Source organism: Strix aluco, chromosome 1, assembly GCF_031877795.1.
Source record: "Strix aluco isolate bStrAlu1 chromosome 1, bStrAlu1.hap1, whole genome shotgun sequence".
NCBI lineage: Eukaryota > Metazoa > Chordata > Aves > Strigiformes > Strigidae > Strix > Strix aluco.
The window spans coordinates 146,626,463-146,642,594 of NC_133931.1; the positions used below are offsets into that span (position 1 = coordinate 146,626,463).

A 16,132-nucleotide genomic window follows, 5' to 3' on the forward strand; every position below is an offset into this window, starting at 1 on the left:
CCACAACACATTTGCAAGAGTCAGTAGATTAGAAAAAGTCCATTTTATTGTGACTGAGTACCTCTAGATTGTGAAAAATTACTACAGAATAGAATTATCATTAAGGGATTCCTACAAGCCATTGCCTTTAATACACTAGGAAACGCATTTCTGTTTTCCAGTGAAAGTCGTACTGGCAACTTGGAGAAGCTTATACTTTCCAACTTATCGGCAAGAAATGTATAAACAATCAAAACTGTATCTTCTGTTGAGTTGCTACTGCCAGATTATTGTCATGTTGACAGAGAACAGAGGTCACACCTAGACAAACTTTGTTGCCTAAAAAGAGCTAGTCCTGCAGAAGGGTCACTTCTGGAAAAATGTGAGTTTGCTTTAACCCAGCAGTAGTAAGGATCTTCTGTTATTCTACTCCCTATGACAGCTATGTCTATTATCTTTTACAATATACTAATTGGAACACAATAATTTATGATTTAAGAGCAAGGGAAAAAAAACACACGGAGGATCAGCATAAGATTTTTTCTTCCTGGTCAGTGATTATTACCAAGGAAAAAAAAAAAAAAAAAAGAAAAGTAGTCTTAAAGAACTTTAATTCCATAGTTTTTACTAAGACATGACAAATACCTTTTCAGTATGCTCTATTTAAATGTTTATGTTTCATTGTCATAGAGCAGGACAGATTTTATTTGTACAATACTCCAAGTATATCTTTTGCATGCAAAAATACGTTATTTAACTTAACACACTATTGAAACACAAGCATAAAAACAAAAGCCAGAAAGTATTCAACTACACAAACTAACGTTATTATGCAGGCATGCAAGCATCGGAAGTCCACAGAACTGCAGTTTCCCAGACCTAGCCTTTTGGGCTGTGCTGCACTCTGAAACAGAAGACCAACTCTGAATCCCTGTATCTCCATCTTGAATGAACATTTTTAGAGTTCAAGTGATGTTTAGAACTCATTCCAAAAAAAAAGAAAAATCTTCATCACCAAATCCATGACTTAGATCTATGGACACAAACATCCTCCACGGTCTTCCCGTTATGTTTTCCTTGATAAAAAAAAATAAATAAATTTAGAGGTGCTTTCATCTGCTAAGTTTCTACCAATTAAAATGTGAGTAAATATAGTAGGAAAGCCCCCTCCCTCCTTTTCTTTTTTTTTTTTTTAAACTGAGCAAGCACTAAGCTACAGTGTTGTTAAACTGACAATCTCCTCTGTATATTTTGGAATTGTCTCAAGAATGTCTTTTGTATTCTGTCCTGTATAAAAGATCTTCATATTGTTAGAGCTCCAATAACACTTCACAAAACAGCACCAGCTGTTGTTTCATGAGAAAACCCCTAAAGAGAATTAACCAAGTGTCACAAAGGGCTTAAGTCTTCTGCTTCACAGTAAGTCTGGTTGGGTTTTTTGTTTGTTTGTTAACAGGTTACCTAATTTTCAGGGTCTGCTTTGCAATCTTAATGTTGGCATTTTAACTTTTTCTTTTTTTGGACAGTGTTTGACTTTCCCAACATTCCTGTGACATTCAAGACTTTACAAATTCTTGATAGTCTTTCAGACTTTCTAAACCTCCAGACTGATGACAAATATACACATCCACATACATGCAAGTCAGCAAGATCACAGAATGGTTTAGGTTGGAAGGGACCTTAAAGATCATCTAGTTCCAACCCCCCTGCCATGGGCAGGGACACCTTCTACTAGACCAGGTTGCTCAAAGCCCCATCCAACCTGGCCTGGAACACTGCCAGGGAGGGGGCAGCCACAACCTCTCTGGGCAACCTGTTCCAGTGTCTCACCATCTTCACAGGAAAGAATTTCTTCCTTATATCTAATCTCAATCTACCCTCTTTCACTTTAAAACCGTTACTCCTCATCCTATCACAACACTCCCTGATACAGAGCCCCTCCCCACCTTTCCTGTAGCCCCCTTTAAGTACTGGAAGGCCGCTATAAGGTTTCCCTGGAGCCTTCTCTTCTCCAGGCTGAACAACCCCAACTCTCTCAGCCTGTCCTCACAGGGGAGGTGCTCCAGCCCCCTGATCATCTTCGTGGCCTCCTCTGGGCCCACTTGAGCAGGTCCATGTCCTTCTTCTGTCGGGGGCCTCAGAGCTGGACATAACACTCAAGGTGGGGTCTCACCAGAGCAGAGCAGAGGGAGAGAATCCCCTCCCTCGACCTGCTGGCCACACTTCTCTTGATGCAGCCCAGGATACGGTTGGCTTTTTGGGCTGTGAGTGCACATTGCTGGCTCATAGTCAGTTTTTCATCCACTACTAGCCCCAAGTCCTTCTCCGCAGGGCTGCTCTCAATCCACTCACCTCCCAGCCTGTATTTGTGCTTGGGATTGCCCCGACCCATGTGCAGGGCCTTGCACTTGGCCTTGTTGAACCCCATGAGGTTCACACGGTCCCACCTCTCAAGCCTGTCCAGGTCCCTCTGGATGGCACCCCTTCAACAGACAACAGCTTGGCAACAAGACTTTTACTGTCTATCTTCAACCTAAGAACTCATGTATTTGGCTTTGGCACCTTCTTTCTTCACATTTTGCATTATTTTAAAAATTTCTTACAGTCTCATCCATTGAAATTTCTGCATATAACAGAGCATGCATGACATCCATATTAACTCTGAGATTTTTTATCGCCTTTTTTTGATTAAAACTGGGTCATGTCATCTTCCTTTGCATTTTGAAATCATGTTGAGTCACCATGCTGAGTTTGGTTACTTATGCTGCAAACAGTTGTACTCAATACACATTTGATCTGGGCAGTTTGGCAGCCCCAGAGAAAAGCTATTCCTATCTAAACAGACAATAAAATGTAAAGCTACAACAAAGAAAGTAGGTTTTACCATCAGTTTCAATGTTGCCATAACTGGAATATATATCTTTGGTTTGAATCCTTAAAGTTGAAGCTTTACTTTTATTTAAGTAGCTGAATTTCACACCGTCACAAGAAGATAAAAATCCTGAAAAATGTTAATATCTCTCCCTCTTACACAGACTTAATCCTGTATTGGCCACTGCCATCTTCTCCTCCACACTGTAAACTTTCTCCAAACAACAACAAAATACAATGAAAACAAACAAAAAACCCAAAATGCTTTTCTTCAGTCTGCCCATTCTTTCTTCCCCATATTAGGTGGCAAAAAAGGGCTCATTGGCAGACAGGCATAATTGAACAGAGAAGAGACATTACTATGTGAACAAGAAGTTACCTTTGTTTTGGCTTTGTCTTTTCTGCCTTAACCTCCTAAACCTATTACATGAAATGATTGTTCTCCCGAAAGGCAGGTGCAGCCCTGGGACATAAGAATTTAGAAAAGCACATGCTATGTGTCCTACATTCCCTTGAATAAAGTGTAGGATAAGCCCATTTAGTGGGACAAGACAGTAAATTTTGAGTGTAATTAAGCTGTAAAACCTAGGGAGGTTAATTAAGTAATGAAATCCAGGGACGTGGTAGATTTTCTCCCACTTACAGTTCAAAACAAAACTACCTCTTCTGAAGAAGATATGCTATACCTCAAAAAAAGTTTATAGGTGCAATATGATAATTACTATGTAATTCTATGGATAACATGCACTTGACTATACTGTGGTGTTATATATTGGATCATAATGGCCTCTTTTTGCCTTAGAAAAATAGACGATGAATACATTGTTTCCTAAACACTTTGCAATTTTCCCAAAGAAAACTGGCTGAGAATACCTCCCACCACGAAAACAAAACTGGAGGGAGTTTCAAAATAAACTGCTCTCCTGCTGTGTTTAACAAATGGGTTGGCTCTCCTGCCAAGATGAAAACACACAAAAGTAACAGTTCCTTGTTACCACAGCAAATTTCCATAGACCACTGCATACAATTAGTGGCATGAACTAAATCTATCATATCCTCCACAAAGCTGATCATAGGAAGGAGTTCCCAGTAAACTCACCCAGAGCTAGTCTCACTCCAGTGAGACTAACATGTTTGTTCATTTCAAATTCCTAAATTTTTTATCTCCTGGTTTGGACAATTTGCTCTGGACTCTGAAAGCATTACATTACATAGAGTTTTGTTATGATGATTCAGTTATAGATTTGCTTAAGGACAGTCAAATTTCTCTGTTATAGAAAAACACAACAGTTAATTGATGCCAAAAGGGAAACATTCCAGCTTTCTTCCCTCCTCCCATTTCTCTGCTCCGTATACTGAAATCAAACCGACCTCACAATAAGCCGGTTCAAGAAGCAAACAGGGCCTTCCCCTATTTTTCATCAACTAGAAGCAATGAGTTGTCCACTGGCTCATTTTTCTGAACAAGCTTGCTAGAGAATCAGACAAGTAGTGGTGCAACAAAAAGAGCAGAAACATATAGCTAGGCGGATAAGGTTAAAAACCCCATACTTTTCAGCAGATATCATTAGATTGTTTAGTTTCACCATGAAATGACATTCTTAGAATTACATCTTCCTATTAAATAGCTAAAAGCATCATCATTCTTATTTTAGGATTACTGATGCACAACATAGCAGCACATTAAATTTAAATGAAAATTTAGCGATTTGCTTTCTCCACAAGACTTTTGAAAAGTGAATACCACTTTTGTGCAAATATATATGCTCACTATAAATACTTACGACCAGAAAATTATGTATATTGTTTTAAATATGAATTCACTTACACTTATATTGTTACTACAGCAACAGTTCTGCCTTATTTGGCACAGGTTTGTATACAATCAGCAGTACATTCAGATCCTGATCTTTACTACTTTCTTTAAAAGCAAGTGTCTAACATCTGCCCATGCATGATGACAATTTAACTGAATTTTACTTTTAAAATTTTTAATGGTCTGAAATTTTTTAGCTGTCTATCCACTGACAAGTTCTATTCCAGTACTAAATGTTGATACTATTTACCCAGTATCAAAAAGCACATCTATGGATACTTTGGTAACAAATTAGTCTTTTAAAAATCTATTTTTCCAGCTAAAATTCAGAAACAAGGAAAGAAAAAAAAAAATTACACTAACAGAAAAGGAATTTATTCATGTTAAAATTTAAGACAATTTAAGACAGTTTTCCTACAGATTCTTAGAACAGTGATTCATTGAATCACTGAATGAAGCAGTTTCGTCACTGAATGCCCCAAATCTGTTTGGGCCATCCCCAAATCTGTTTGGTCCATCGCATTATCAGCCAACTCATACATAAACTCTCCATTAGCCAAGAAGTCAAGAAGTTAGAGGTACTGACATTCATGCTGCAAGAGAATACATAGAGAGAGCAAATCAAACAGGCTAGTTCTTCAGCTCGTGTTAACTGGCATAGTAACACTGAACAGGAGTCAAGTTGCAATACACTGGAAGAAATTACTGAATCTACACATGAAGATTTTATTCTACACAACACCCAAAGCCCAGTCTTTTCTAGTCAGCTTCTAGTCAGATTACTAGCCACATTACATTAGTGATAGAGGAGAGCCCAAACATCACTTAAAGGTTACTTATCCAACTGCAGTCTTCAACAGATGCAATTCTCCACTGTACCACAGAACCAAAGTTTTGAATTCTCATGAATGTAACAGCTATCAGTATATTAGGACTGGTATATCTTTATGTTACTTGCATGTCTACCATGCCCTGAAATAATAAAACACCTTTGACTGTGCTCCTTGAGGTTTTCGTACTTCTAACATATATGGTGCATAGTAAGCATTAAAAGTCTGCTCCCCAGAATCTTCAACAGAAAAGCAACACACATACTTAACACAAGGTACCACATAAATGGAAATAAATGAGGGCTTTTTTCTTTTTAAGAACTGTCTCAAACATCAAACAAACTCTAAAAGTTTATGAATAATGATCACATTGCTTCCTCTCAAATATCCCAGTTTGCTCCACAATAACATATGCATCTGCTTTTTATTATTAGAAGTGCCTGTGCTAACATAGTCACATTTTCTGGTATTCTATATTTTCAAAATCTATTATTTTCTGCCACATTAAAGTAAATATGAATCCAGTGTTCTTTAAAAAAAAGTAGCTTGAGTTTAGTTGTTCAACTCCTACTATGCAACATCTACTGCTCCTCTGGAGATTCTACAAATCTTGAAGTGTTTTACAAGTCTCAAATATACTACATATTCTAGTCTCAATCCTGTGGTAAATTCCATGAGAAAGGAGCACAGGTTTGGTGTACCAGACATTTACAGCAATTCAGAAGGAGGAAAACAGAGGCAGCAACAAGTCAAAAAAGCCTGAGCACTCTTCCAAAACTCCCCCTTCCTCAGTCACTCATCCTCCCACAACAACATTCCTACAGAAGTTATTACGAAAAGCTTTTCAGGATTGCTCACTGAAAATGCTGACAATCTTGAAGATCATCAAAACTCTACCCTTTAATTTGCAATTGAAGAATTGCATCTTGGCAGGCAGAAGAATTCACCCCTCCATAAAAGGTACCATATAAAAGACTCATAAAATAGTTTCAAATACCTTTTGAGTTTAATTTTTTAATTGTTCAGCATTTTCATCATCTTTCTGTTACCTGTTATGTATGTTTATCACTCAACTGGCAGAGAGGAAAGTCTACATGGCATATTCTGAAAGATTTAACTAAGATCAGGAAGGGCAGGTTAACACGCTACAACTTCAGGTTTGATTTCTCTCAAGTATCTAGACCACCTCCCTCCCTCTCCACCAGCAAACCCAGGTAAGGAACTTCCCCCCCACCCCAGCTGATTCCTCATGTGCTTATACAGTCTCTTATTCATGAATAAGAAGAATCCTCTCCCAGGTCTGCTTAATAACAAAACAGAAGAACTGCCTCACTTCTTGCAACTGCTCTTCTCCAAGCAACTTGCCTCCACTTTACTCCAAGATAATACTTCAAGTTTTCATGACAATACTGTAATACAACAGTGGTGGAAAAGACTTTAATTTAGGATCACTATATAGCATATGATGAAAAACACTACTTCAGCCAACACAGAGCTCTGTGTTGATGCACGGAGGCAAAAGCCTGAATGACTGCATGCACTAGAACTCTGTATCAGCTGGTCTCAGATGGTGTTATTTTCCCCCAGATACCTTGCCATTCTTGTATCTTTATATCACAGTACACAACTACGAAGGGAATAAACACAAGACTGAAATGTTCATACACTACTACAACTACCTTCCCTAAAAAGTCAAAATACCCGAGAGCTGGCAGAGATTGAACAGCTGCTTTCCAGTATCTCATAGGTAAAGATGCTCTGCTTAGGGGATGACCCCAGAATTCTAACTGCTCTTATAGAAACATTACATATCAAATTATCTGGTTACAAAGGGGGGGGTGTGTGTGTGTGTTCCTGCTTTATCTTGGCTTCTTTTGATTTATAAGAAAATAACTTTTCAATATTATCTTATAGTTCCTGTGAATTTGTCCTGACAAGAAAATATTGTTCCTTGCTCTCTCCTTGAAGATTCCTTCACAGATATAGAAAGCTGGTGTGTGAGTTTTTGGTACCTCACTAAGGCAGACATTTGTCCAGTTTTTCATACACCTGTTCTTCTCACAACTGTTCAATGTCTTAAAGAAGAACAGGAAGCCTCAGTCTAACTGTGCCCACTCATTCACTAAAAAAAGAGTGAAAGAAATCAGTACCACCTCAAGACACACAGCTTCCATTAAAGGAAGACTGCTTAATATCTCAATTGCAGTTCTACCTCACAAATCAGGAAAAAAACACCCACAGTAGATTAAGGAATTTAATCCTCTTTTATGCCTTTTTTTTCCTCTTTAAAATATCTTTTTTAATTATGTCCAACAAAGGAAAATATAGATCCTATGTTTAGATCTGAGCCTTTCAAACACATTCTAACTCAAGCAGCCTTTACACTAACTTTGCTAATGCCTTTTTTCCTTACTTGCTGAAAAAAAAAACCTAGACTTGCTTAGACATGTATAGTGTAAAAAAACCACAATTTAGCATTTTAACACAATAGAAAAATTAAAAGTAGTACTTTGTTTTCAGTGGCAAACTGCATCTATATGTAAATTGGAATTGCATTAAGATGCAGACAGCATTTTAAAATAGCTTTATTAAATGAAACTAGATGTGTTGATAACATAGAAAAAGTTTAATGACACACACTTCAAAACACAACTTAAAAGGACTTAGTTCATAAGAGTAAAAGCATTTGCAATCACACTGAAGTTTTAAAACTAGCAGGTCTGACCCTCACTTACCAGGGAGGAATCTGTCCCTGCTTTTCCCATCAACTTTTTGAGTACTCATTACTGAACAACCTGAATAAAATGGCAAGAAAACATTTTTTGAACAAAAATTACTATTTCTAAGAGCTGGTCTATCACTTTGCTTCTGAGGAACATTTTTCTCCTATGTTTATAAAAACAACAAACATTTGGTATGTTTAATCTTGACACCTCTGTTGGTTGCTAGAACTTAAATTATACTTTAAATTTTAGTATTTATTTTCAGAGATCTGTAAAAATATTGACTTAATATTCACTTTAAATTTTGGATATTAGCATTAAGATACATTTTTCCAAAATACCTGAGTTTCACTACATGTACTTGAGAGGACACCACTAGGTCTCCAAGCATACAATTTTCAAAACAGGCTTCTTCACACAGTTATCCACATTTAGAACTATGTATTTTTGCTCAGTGTGCTTTTGAAAACTTTCAAACCACCTATATAGTGCAGAACAGTATTTTTTTTGTGGATGACTTGTAAGAAATTTACTATTTTAAATGAGGAAAAGTTTTCTGTACCAGTTTTCATTTCCAAGTTCTCTCTCTATAATCTGTAATACATATAAAACCCACTCCCAGGGATGGACTCACTGCCATCCATCAGCTATGAATCACATATGCTGTTTTTAATTAATTTAAATATAAACACACATTTGAAGACTGCTTTTGTATGTAAACACACAAGACAGCTTACATGCAAGGTAAAAATCTACTCCTAGAAAATCAAGTCTATGAAAATAAACTACTAAATTTAAACAATATTTTTCAAACCTAAACTGCCTAGTTTAACTTACATGCTCTTTTATTTAGAAAGGTTACTTTATCTGCCCAAATAAAGTAATTCCTTACTTATTCTTTAATACATTATGGGTAGCTTAGAAATTAAATGCATACACACATAGATCTAGACATAGAGAACATTAACAGAGGACACATGCTTGAATGTACACCATCCCCACCAAACACCTAAAGTAACCCCCCATGTATTTTTAAAAATCAATTCCCAGCCCCCACCCTCACGATACACATTCCTTCCTACTAGAGCTCATTTTGATTTAGTTCCCCACTTCTACTCATTCAGCATTCTTTCACCTAGACTAGAACAAGTTTTCCTCCCAGCTCAGAATTCACGGGGCATGTTATTAAGCTGCAAGACTGGCTCAGCTGCAGTCAAAGAGGAAGCCCCGATCTTGTTCCATCACCAAGCCTCTACCTGATATCATCTCTATCGCTTCTTTGACCCTGTATTATTCAGCTCTAACAAGGAGAAGACTGGACCAGTAAGAAAAGGACCATAGTATTTCACTGGATGGTGGTGTGGAGGATAGAGGGTAAGAAGTAACAACTTCCTCTGAATCCCTCTTCACAACTGTTGTGTCTGACTCGACAAACTGAGCCACAAACATTTCCCTCTAGTGCTAGAATATACCGCAATGTTGCTTGCTTAGGGGCACCCCAATCAGAAATTCAGCAAGAGCAAGAGGGAATTCTGCTTCCCCTCAACTGTTGATATACTACACAGCTCAAAGCCTACAAAATGCATTATGTTTAATAAAAGTAAATAGTAACATATCGGGGCACCTATTTCAGGTCTGATCTCTCTTCTACTGTCTAACAGTAAAAAAAAAAAAAAAGGGAGGGAAAGTAAAAGCCTCCCTCAAAAAAAAAAAAACCCAACACACCAGTTGTCTGGTCAACGTAATAGCAAAAGAAAAGATAGATGTTTATAAAAAGCAAGAGAGGAGCACTGAAACAAGACTTGGCAACAATGCAAGACTTCTTTTTTTGCCTCCCCTCTGCAGACACCACAATAGAGCAGAGGAAAGATAAGACATTAACAGTATATGTAACGACTGTTACCTATTGCAACTGTGTTCTAGGCCTAGCTTCAGCCAGCGAAGAAACAGAATGTCTGATCCAGATAAAGAAATTGAAAGAACAGAAAGCTAATTCTGAGCTTTAACCTCAGTCTAGAGAGGCAACTAAAGAGGTCTAGAGAATTCAGGGGTAGGAACTTCAACCACCTACTCCTGCTTTTGAAACTAAGAGAGTGTTAATAAACAGTAATAAAAAGAATAAAGAAGAGATATTTACACTTGGTTCACCTCTAGGACAGTATGTTTATTTCTAAAAAGTGAAGATTTGATTAGGATTTGGTCATATTACTAGCCATATTTGCTTAACTGTTTGCACTTCAGGCAGGCAGAATCCTGTCAGCTTATAGAAATAGACTCATGATAAAACAGTAACATACTACAATTCTTGGACACCACCAAATCCCAACACTCCTCCTCCAAGTGCTATCCTGGCAGAAGGGAACTCCTGTCTTACTCCTGTCCAAAATCCCCTACTCCCAAATCATGGTAATGGTTGAAGCTGAGTATACAGCACTGGTGGGCAGATCCTTGGTGCAGAAGAGACCCAGTTCAGATTTCAGATGCAAAAACTTACCCATAGTTAGAAATCACCTAGTGCAGGGCCCATTAACAATTGAGTTATGGCATATCACTGGAAATTATCAGATATTACTCAAAAGAAAGCTTTGTTTTAATCCTCTTGAAACAAATTATTAAAAGCCAAGTCAAACTGAAAGCTATCCCTTTATTACAGTTTTGTTTGAGTATTTGTTTTCAAATGAAACTATAAAAGAAGGACAAGGTCCCTTTAACAGAAGGATGGGGGGTGCTTTATTTGTTGGGGTTTTTTTGTTTCATTTTGTCTTCTTTTGAGTCTACTGTCCTATCTTCTCTATTACATATATATTCTTTTCATTTTTAAAAAATGACATTAGAAGTTATTTTCAAGGTAAATTTTGAAACTGCTGAGAAGTGCTAATAGCTGAATTTAGATTATTCGAAAGGTTGCTATCTTTCACTTACCAATATACAGCTACCGTATTTATGCAAACCAAGTATGAACCAGTATAAACCAAATATATACATTATTTCCATCTACTAATAATATATATTATTTCCATTCTACTCCATTCAAGGAGCACACAGATCTGATATTATTTAATTTTTTTTAAAGAAAAGTCACATTAACACTCAGCATACATTCCCTTTAAGCTAGCATTTCCTAGAACTGAAACCTATCCCTTTCACAAAGGGCAGGAAAATGGAAGTGGTGTTCAAAGTCTTAAATTATTATCAGGAGTCTCAGCTTTCATTTATCAGGCTGGTGTAGCTCTTGGGGTTGAGAAGAAAGCCTTGAAATCATTGACAGAAGTAACTGATGAAGTATTGCTTGTTTGAAACACTCTTCCATAGCTCTGTGGGCATTACCATTGTATCAGAACCACCACACTTCACAGGGTTGCTTGCAGTGACTTCACTTTCACTATAAAAGGCACATTTATAAAAAAAAAAAAGTACTATTACTATACTATTATGAGAGTTCATTTTCTGTAGTCCCTAAACACACAAAGGCTGAAGATAAGAGTTAGTGCTTCTGTTCAAAGTTTTTCTAGCATGAGAAAATGCCATTATGTTTCACCAATGAAAACTCCTCTAGTTACAAATCCAGGCTTTTGTAACTAAAACTTCACACTTTTGTGGGTGACCCTTGGAAATCGTCCACCAAAAGTCATTAATACCAATCCATTGGTCAAAACTCCACCTTCTACCAACTATTAGAGTGGGGAGATGCAAGTCGATTCTAAAAAAATCAGCAACCAGACAAAAAAAAGCGCTCCTCAAAAAAATAACTAGTGCATTTGATAAATCAGAGGTTATCTTGGTTTATTTTCAGTTATATAATGCTAAATGATTTTCCCAATAAACATTTTCAATTTATATACTCCCATGTGTCCCCATCACTGGTAATTGTGCCTACTTACCAGCTAACCCTTGGCTAGTTATATTTCTTTAAGTTCTGTTACAGGTAGCTGAAAACACAGATAACTTGCTGTTTGTTTCCACGAACATTCAATTCGTCTTGCTTTTAAAAGCAGATATCACCTGATGCTTGTATGATGTGCTCATTATGAAATTCACTCTCAGGTAAATTCTCAACCACATGAAATACCCTTCCTTTTTCACAACTGCATGAAATTCTTCCCTAGTTAGTTGAACTGATGAACAAGCATGCTGTTCAAATCACAATCAAAGCTAGTGTTACACATACAACTCTTTACAAAAATGTGAGCACCGGGTATATAGGATTTGCTAGTTTGAAACATAAATTAACATCCCACTAAGTTTTAAATGTTTCCTCATCTTTAGAACTAGACCTACTTCTGCTACCCTTCAATTGTTTAACTCATGGTCTTATTAAGAAACCACTAACAATACAAAATACATTACTCAGAAAGTAGGCATCCTAGTGGTTCCAACACTAGTAAGAAGTCTAAGAAAGTCAAGGTAGTTTCAAACAACTTACAACCAAATAGCAAATTGTTGCACATCCAGCAGATACATGGTAAACAGATGAAAACCAGACGGCTGAAACTATTACCATCCCTAGCTCTGTGTATCTCATCCTCCAGGCCAACATATGGTATCTACTCATGAACCACTGCCCGAACCAACATTTTTCTCGGCCTGGCACACTAAACCAATCACTAGCCACTGCCCCATCCATTTTGGTGCCACAACAATATTGCTCTTTTGTATGCCAGCGTTTTACAGCTGACACTGAACAGGTTTGGCTTTAGGAACTGGCTCAGAAGTCTTATCTTCAGCATTTAAAATGCATGTGATAGAAAGAAACAACATCCTACTGTCTTCTGAAAAAAAATGTGAACAGTTTTAACTAAAATCTAATTATTTCCCCACAACTACTCAGAGTTGACAAAAACACTTTAATTTTTACTGGTTCTAGTAAAGGAAATTTTGATTATTTCCAGTTGTAAGAAACTGTTGACTCACCATAATTTCATCCCCATTACATTTAAGAACATGTTTCATTAAAAATGCCTACTCAGTGATTTTCACACTTCATTCTGCAGTTTTCTACACGAGCTGGAAAACTTTCAATTACTTGACCCAACCTAGCCGGTAAAAATCTTAATTCTGAAGAGCTATCTAAAGACCACAGTTGATAAAGATCACATAGTATTGCAGGAAGGAAAGAATAGTTTTAGCTTCTCTACTTTGGCTGTTCCCATATCTAAACTAATTTCAAGTGGCACACCCAGAAACTTGTTCATTTTTTATATAACTTTTCATGCTGCCAGCTTCTTAAAATGAAAGAGAATTACCAACATAAATGCAGTAATTAGAGCCACAGAAATAGCCCACCATCAAAATACGCACAATTTGTTCACCCCAATAATGTTATTCACATTCTTTTACAACAGCTCAAAGATGTAGAAAGACACAACAGAAGAACAAGTTTGCTATCATTCTCTTTAATGAGACTTATTAAGAGTTCCTAACCCTGTAAAGCACATGCATCTGATTAAAGATGCAGCTACCTCACCATCTATCACTCAAGATATACTGTCTCTGCTTAAACATAAAAGAAGTTACCCTCTTTTGAACCCTACACTGAGCAAGAGAAAGGCAGGGAAGTTACTGATTGGCTGAACCAAGACCCCTTCAGGTCATCTTTGCTCCTCCTTCCTCAGGTCTTACCAAAACCAGAGAGCATCCACTATTACTACAGAGGAGGAGAGCATCCCTCTGCACTGTGAGTCAGGACTAGTACTCTCAAAGGACTTTAAAACGGCTCAAAATAATTCACCAGTTCTAGAGTCAGTTATCACCTGCACCCTCTCAAATCTTACTACTTCAGACCAATCCATGAAAAGCAGTAAAAAGAAAAACCTTTTTGGCCCTGTTACAGAGTTGCAACTTTTAGAAGACAATGAAGTTTAAATCCAAGATACAATAGCAAGTACACAGCTCCAGCCCCCTGAAGGTCTCTGAAAGCCTCCTCATTACCCATCCCTGAAATTTAGGAATTTCAAGTATTGTCTTTTCAGACAGTTGGGAAAGAAGCTGGGATCAACACACAGCCCCTCTGGTAGCCCGCAAAGACTTTGCTCTACCATCAAGAGGCAGTAACTGCGATTTTTACAGGACGACAGACAGCCTACATCTCACTTTAGAGGACAGTAACTTCAAAACAGCCCTACTGACCCACTCACTCTCCCCCAAGGAAGGAGGCTCCTTCCTACCTATTTGCTCACAGACTAGCCCTTTCCCTACAGTCCCGAGCCCCCAGACGAGCTCCCCCCCGGCTGCAGGCTCCCCAGTCCCAATCCCAAACCCAGGCTGTCTTCTCCCTCTACCTCCACTCCCTGTGTCCCGGACCCTTCCACTGAGCGGCTCGAAAGCGCTTCCCCTTCCACGCCAGCCGTCAGTTTCTTCCTCGTTTAAAAGGCAACCCGCGCTCCTTCCACACACGCACGGGACGCAAGAAGAATTCAAAAAAAGAAAAAAAAAAAGCTAAACCCACAAACAACGAAACACAACCCCACAACTTACCACCCAAGTCAGTCCCCCGCTGCCGCCGCCGCCGCCGCCACCGCCGCCGCCTCCTCCTCCAGACTTTGCCATTTTCTGCCCGTTTCTCCTCAGCCGAAGCGAGGGCGCAAGGAGGCAACCGAGAGGGCCGGCCCCGGCGCCGACCCGGCCGCGCACCGCGGCGCGCCCGCCCTTCGCGCTTCGCCCCGGCCCCTCAGGCGCCGCGCGGGCCCGGGATCCCCCGCAGCCCTTCGCCCGCCCTCACACACCCGCGCACGGAGGCACCCCGACACCGAGAGCTCCCCACCCGCTTCGGCCCGGCTTCTAGTTCATGCCGGGGAGCGCAGCCGAGACGAAGGAAAATAATCCGCCGGGGTGGGCGAGGGCTCCCGCGGCCGCCCGCAGCCCCGCGAGGGCAGGAACGCGCCCGGCGGCGAAGGGCCGAGGAAGGAAAGGCGGGCAGCCAAGGGGCCGCGCCGCCCGCACAAAAGCGCCCTTCCGCCGCCCGCGCTCCAACTCGAGGCCGGGAGGCGGCGAGCGGGCGGGCGGGCCCAGCCGGGCCTGCGGCTCTTGCTAGTTTAAAGGGACTGCCGGCCCCTCTACCTCACGGCGGCGGCGGCGGCAACAACAGCCGCCGCTATCGCCGCCGTAGCGCTGCTGCCGCCGCTTCCTCCTCCCCCCACTCCTCCTCCTCCTCCTCGTCCTCTTCCTCTTCTTCTCCTCCTCCCCCTCCCAGCCACAAAGGCCCGGAAAATAGATTAATAATAAAATCTCCCCCCTCGTCCTCTCCCCCGCCCGCGCCTTGCCTTCCCTCCCCGCGCGCGCGCGCACCCGCACGCGAGTGCCCGCGCAGCTCCCGCCCCCCCTCCGCTCCCCTTCACACACGCACGCACGCACGCACGCGCCGCCCGCCGACACCCGGGGCTGGCCCGGCCCCCTCCTTCCCCTCCTCTTTCCGCCTCGTCCCGGTGCCCGGTGCCGCTCCCCCGCCTCCTCCCTCCCCCCACCCCGCCCCGCCCCGCTATCGCCGGGACCCCGCGCTCAGACAATAAGTGCGCTGCCCCCCTCTGGCATCCGCGTCGCAGCCGTCTCCGAACGCAGCCGGCCCGGGCGGCCCTCTCCCTCCTCCCCTCCCCCCGCGCCCTGTCCCCGAGCCGACCCGCCAATCACGCGCCGGAGGCGGGCAGGCTGCGAGCGGCGCCGGCCAATCGGAGACGGGGAAGGAGCGGCGGCGGCCGCGCGAGACGTCACTGCGGGTGGCAACAGGCAGGGAGCCGTGTCACCGCGCGGGGGCGCTGCCGCGCGCCGCGGCGGGAGGGGCGGTGCGAGGGGCAGTGGAACGGCAGCGGCAGGGCGGGAGGGAAACGGCGAGCGGCCGGGGCAGCACCGCCGCCGCGGCGGGCAGGGACGGCGCCCTCCCCGGGCCCAGCGTCCCCCGCGTACCCCGTTTGGTTTTGCGA

The 16,132-nt window shown here is 41.2% G+C and overlaps 1 protein-coding gene across 3 annotated transcripts in view; it reads right to left on the reverse strand.

Moving 5' to 3' along the window:
* Window positions 1–15,406, reverse strand: part of TOP2B (DNA topoisomerase II beta) — a 67,786-nt gene extending 52,380 nt beyond the window's left edge. Inside the window, exon 1 of one of the 3 annotated variants that reach the window (XM_074838984.1) lies at window positions 14,694–15,406. In XM_074838984.1, coding sequence (XP_074695085.1) covers window positions 14,694–14,765 — 72 coding nt within the window. In that variant the 5' untranslated portion in view covers window positions 14,766–15,406. Of the gene's footprint in view, window positions 1–803; window positions 1,056–14,693 lie in introns of those variants that run through there. The other 2 variants (XM_074838966.1, XM_074838973.1) reach the window with 2 other exon arrangements.
* Between the last annotated feature and the right edge of the window lie 726 nt (window positions 15,407–16,132).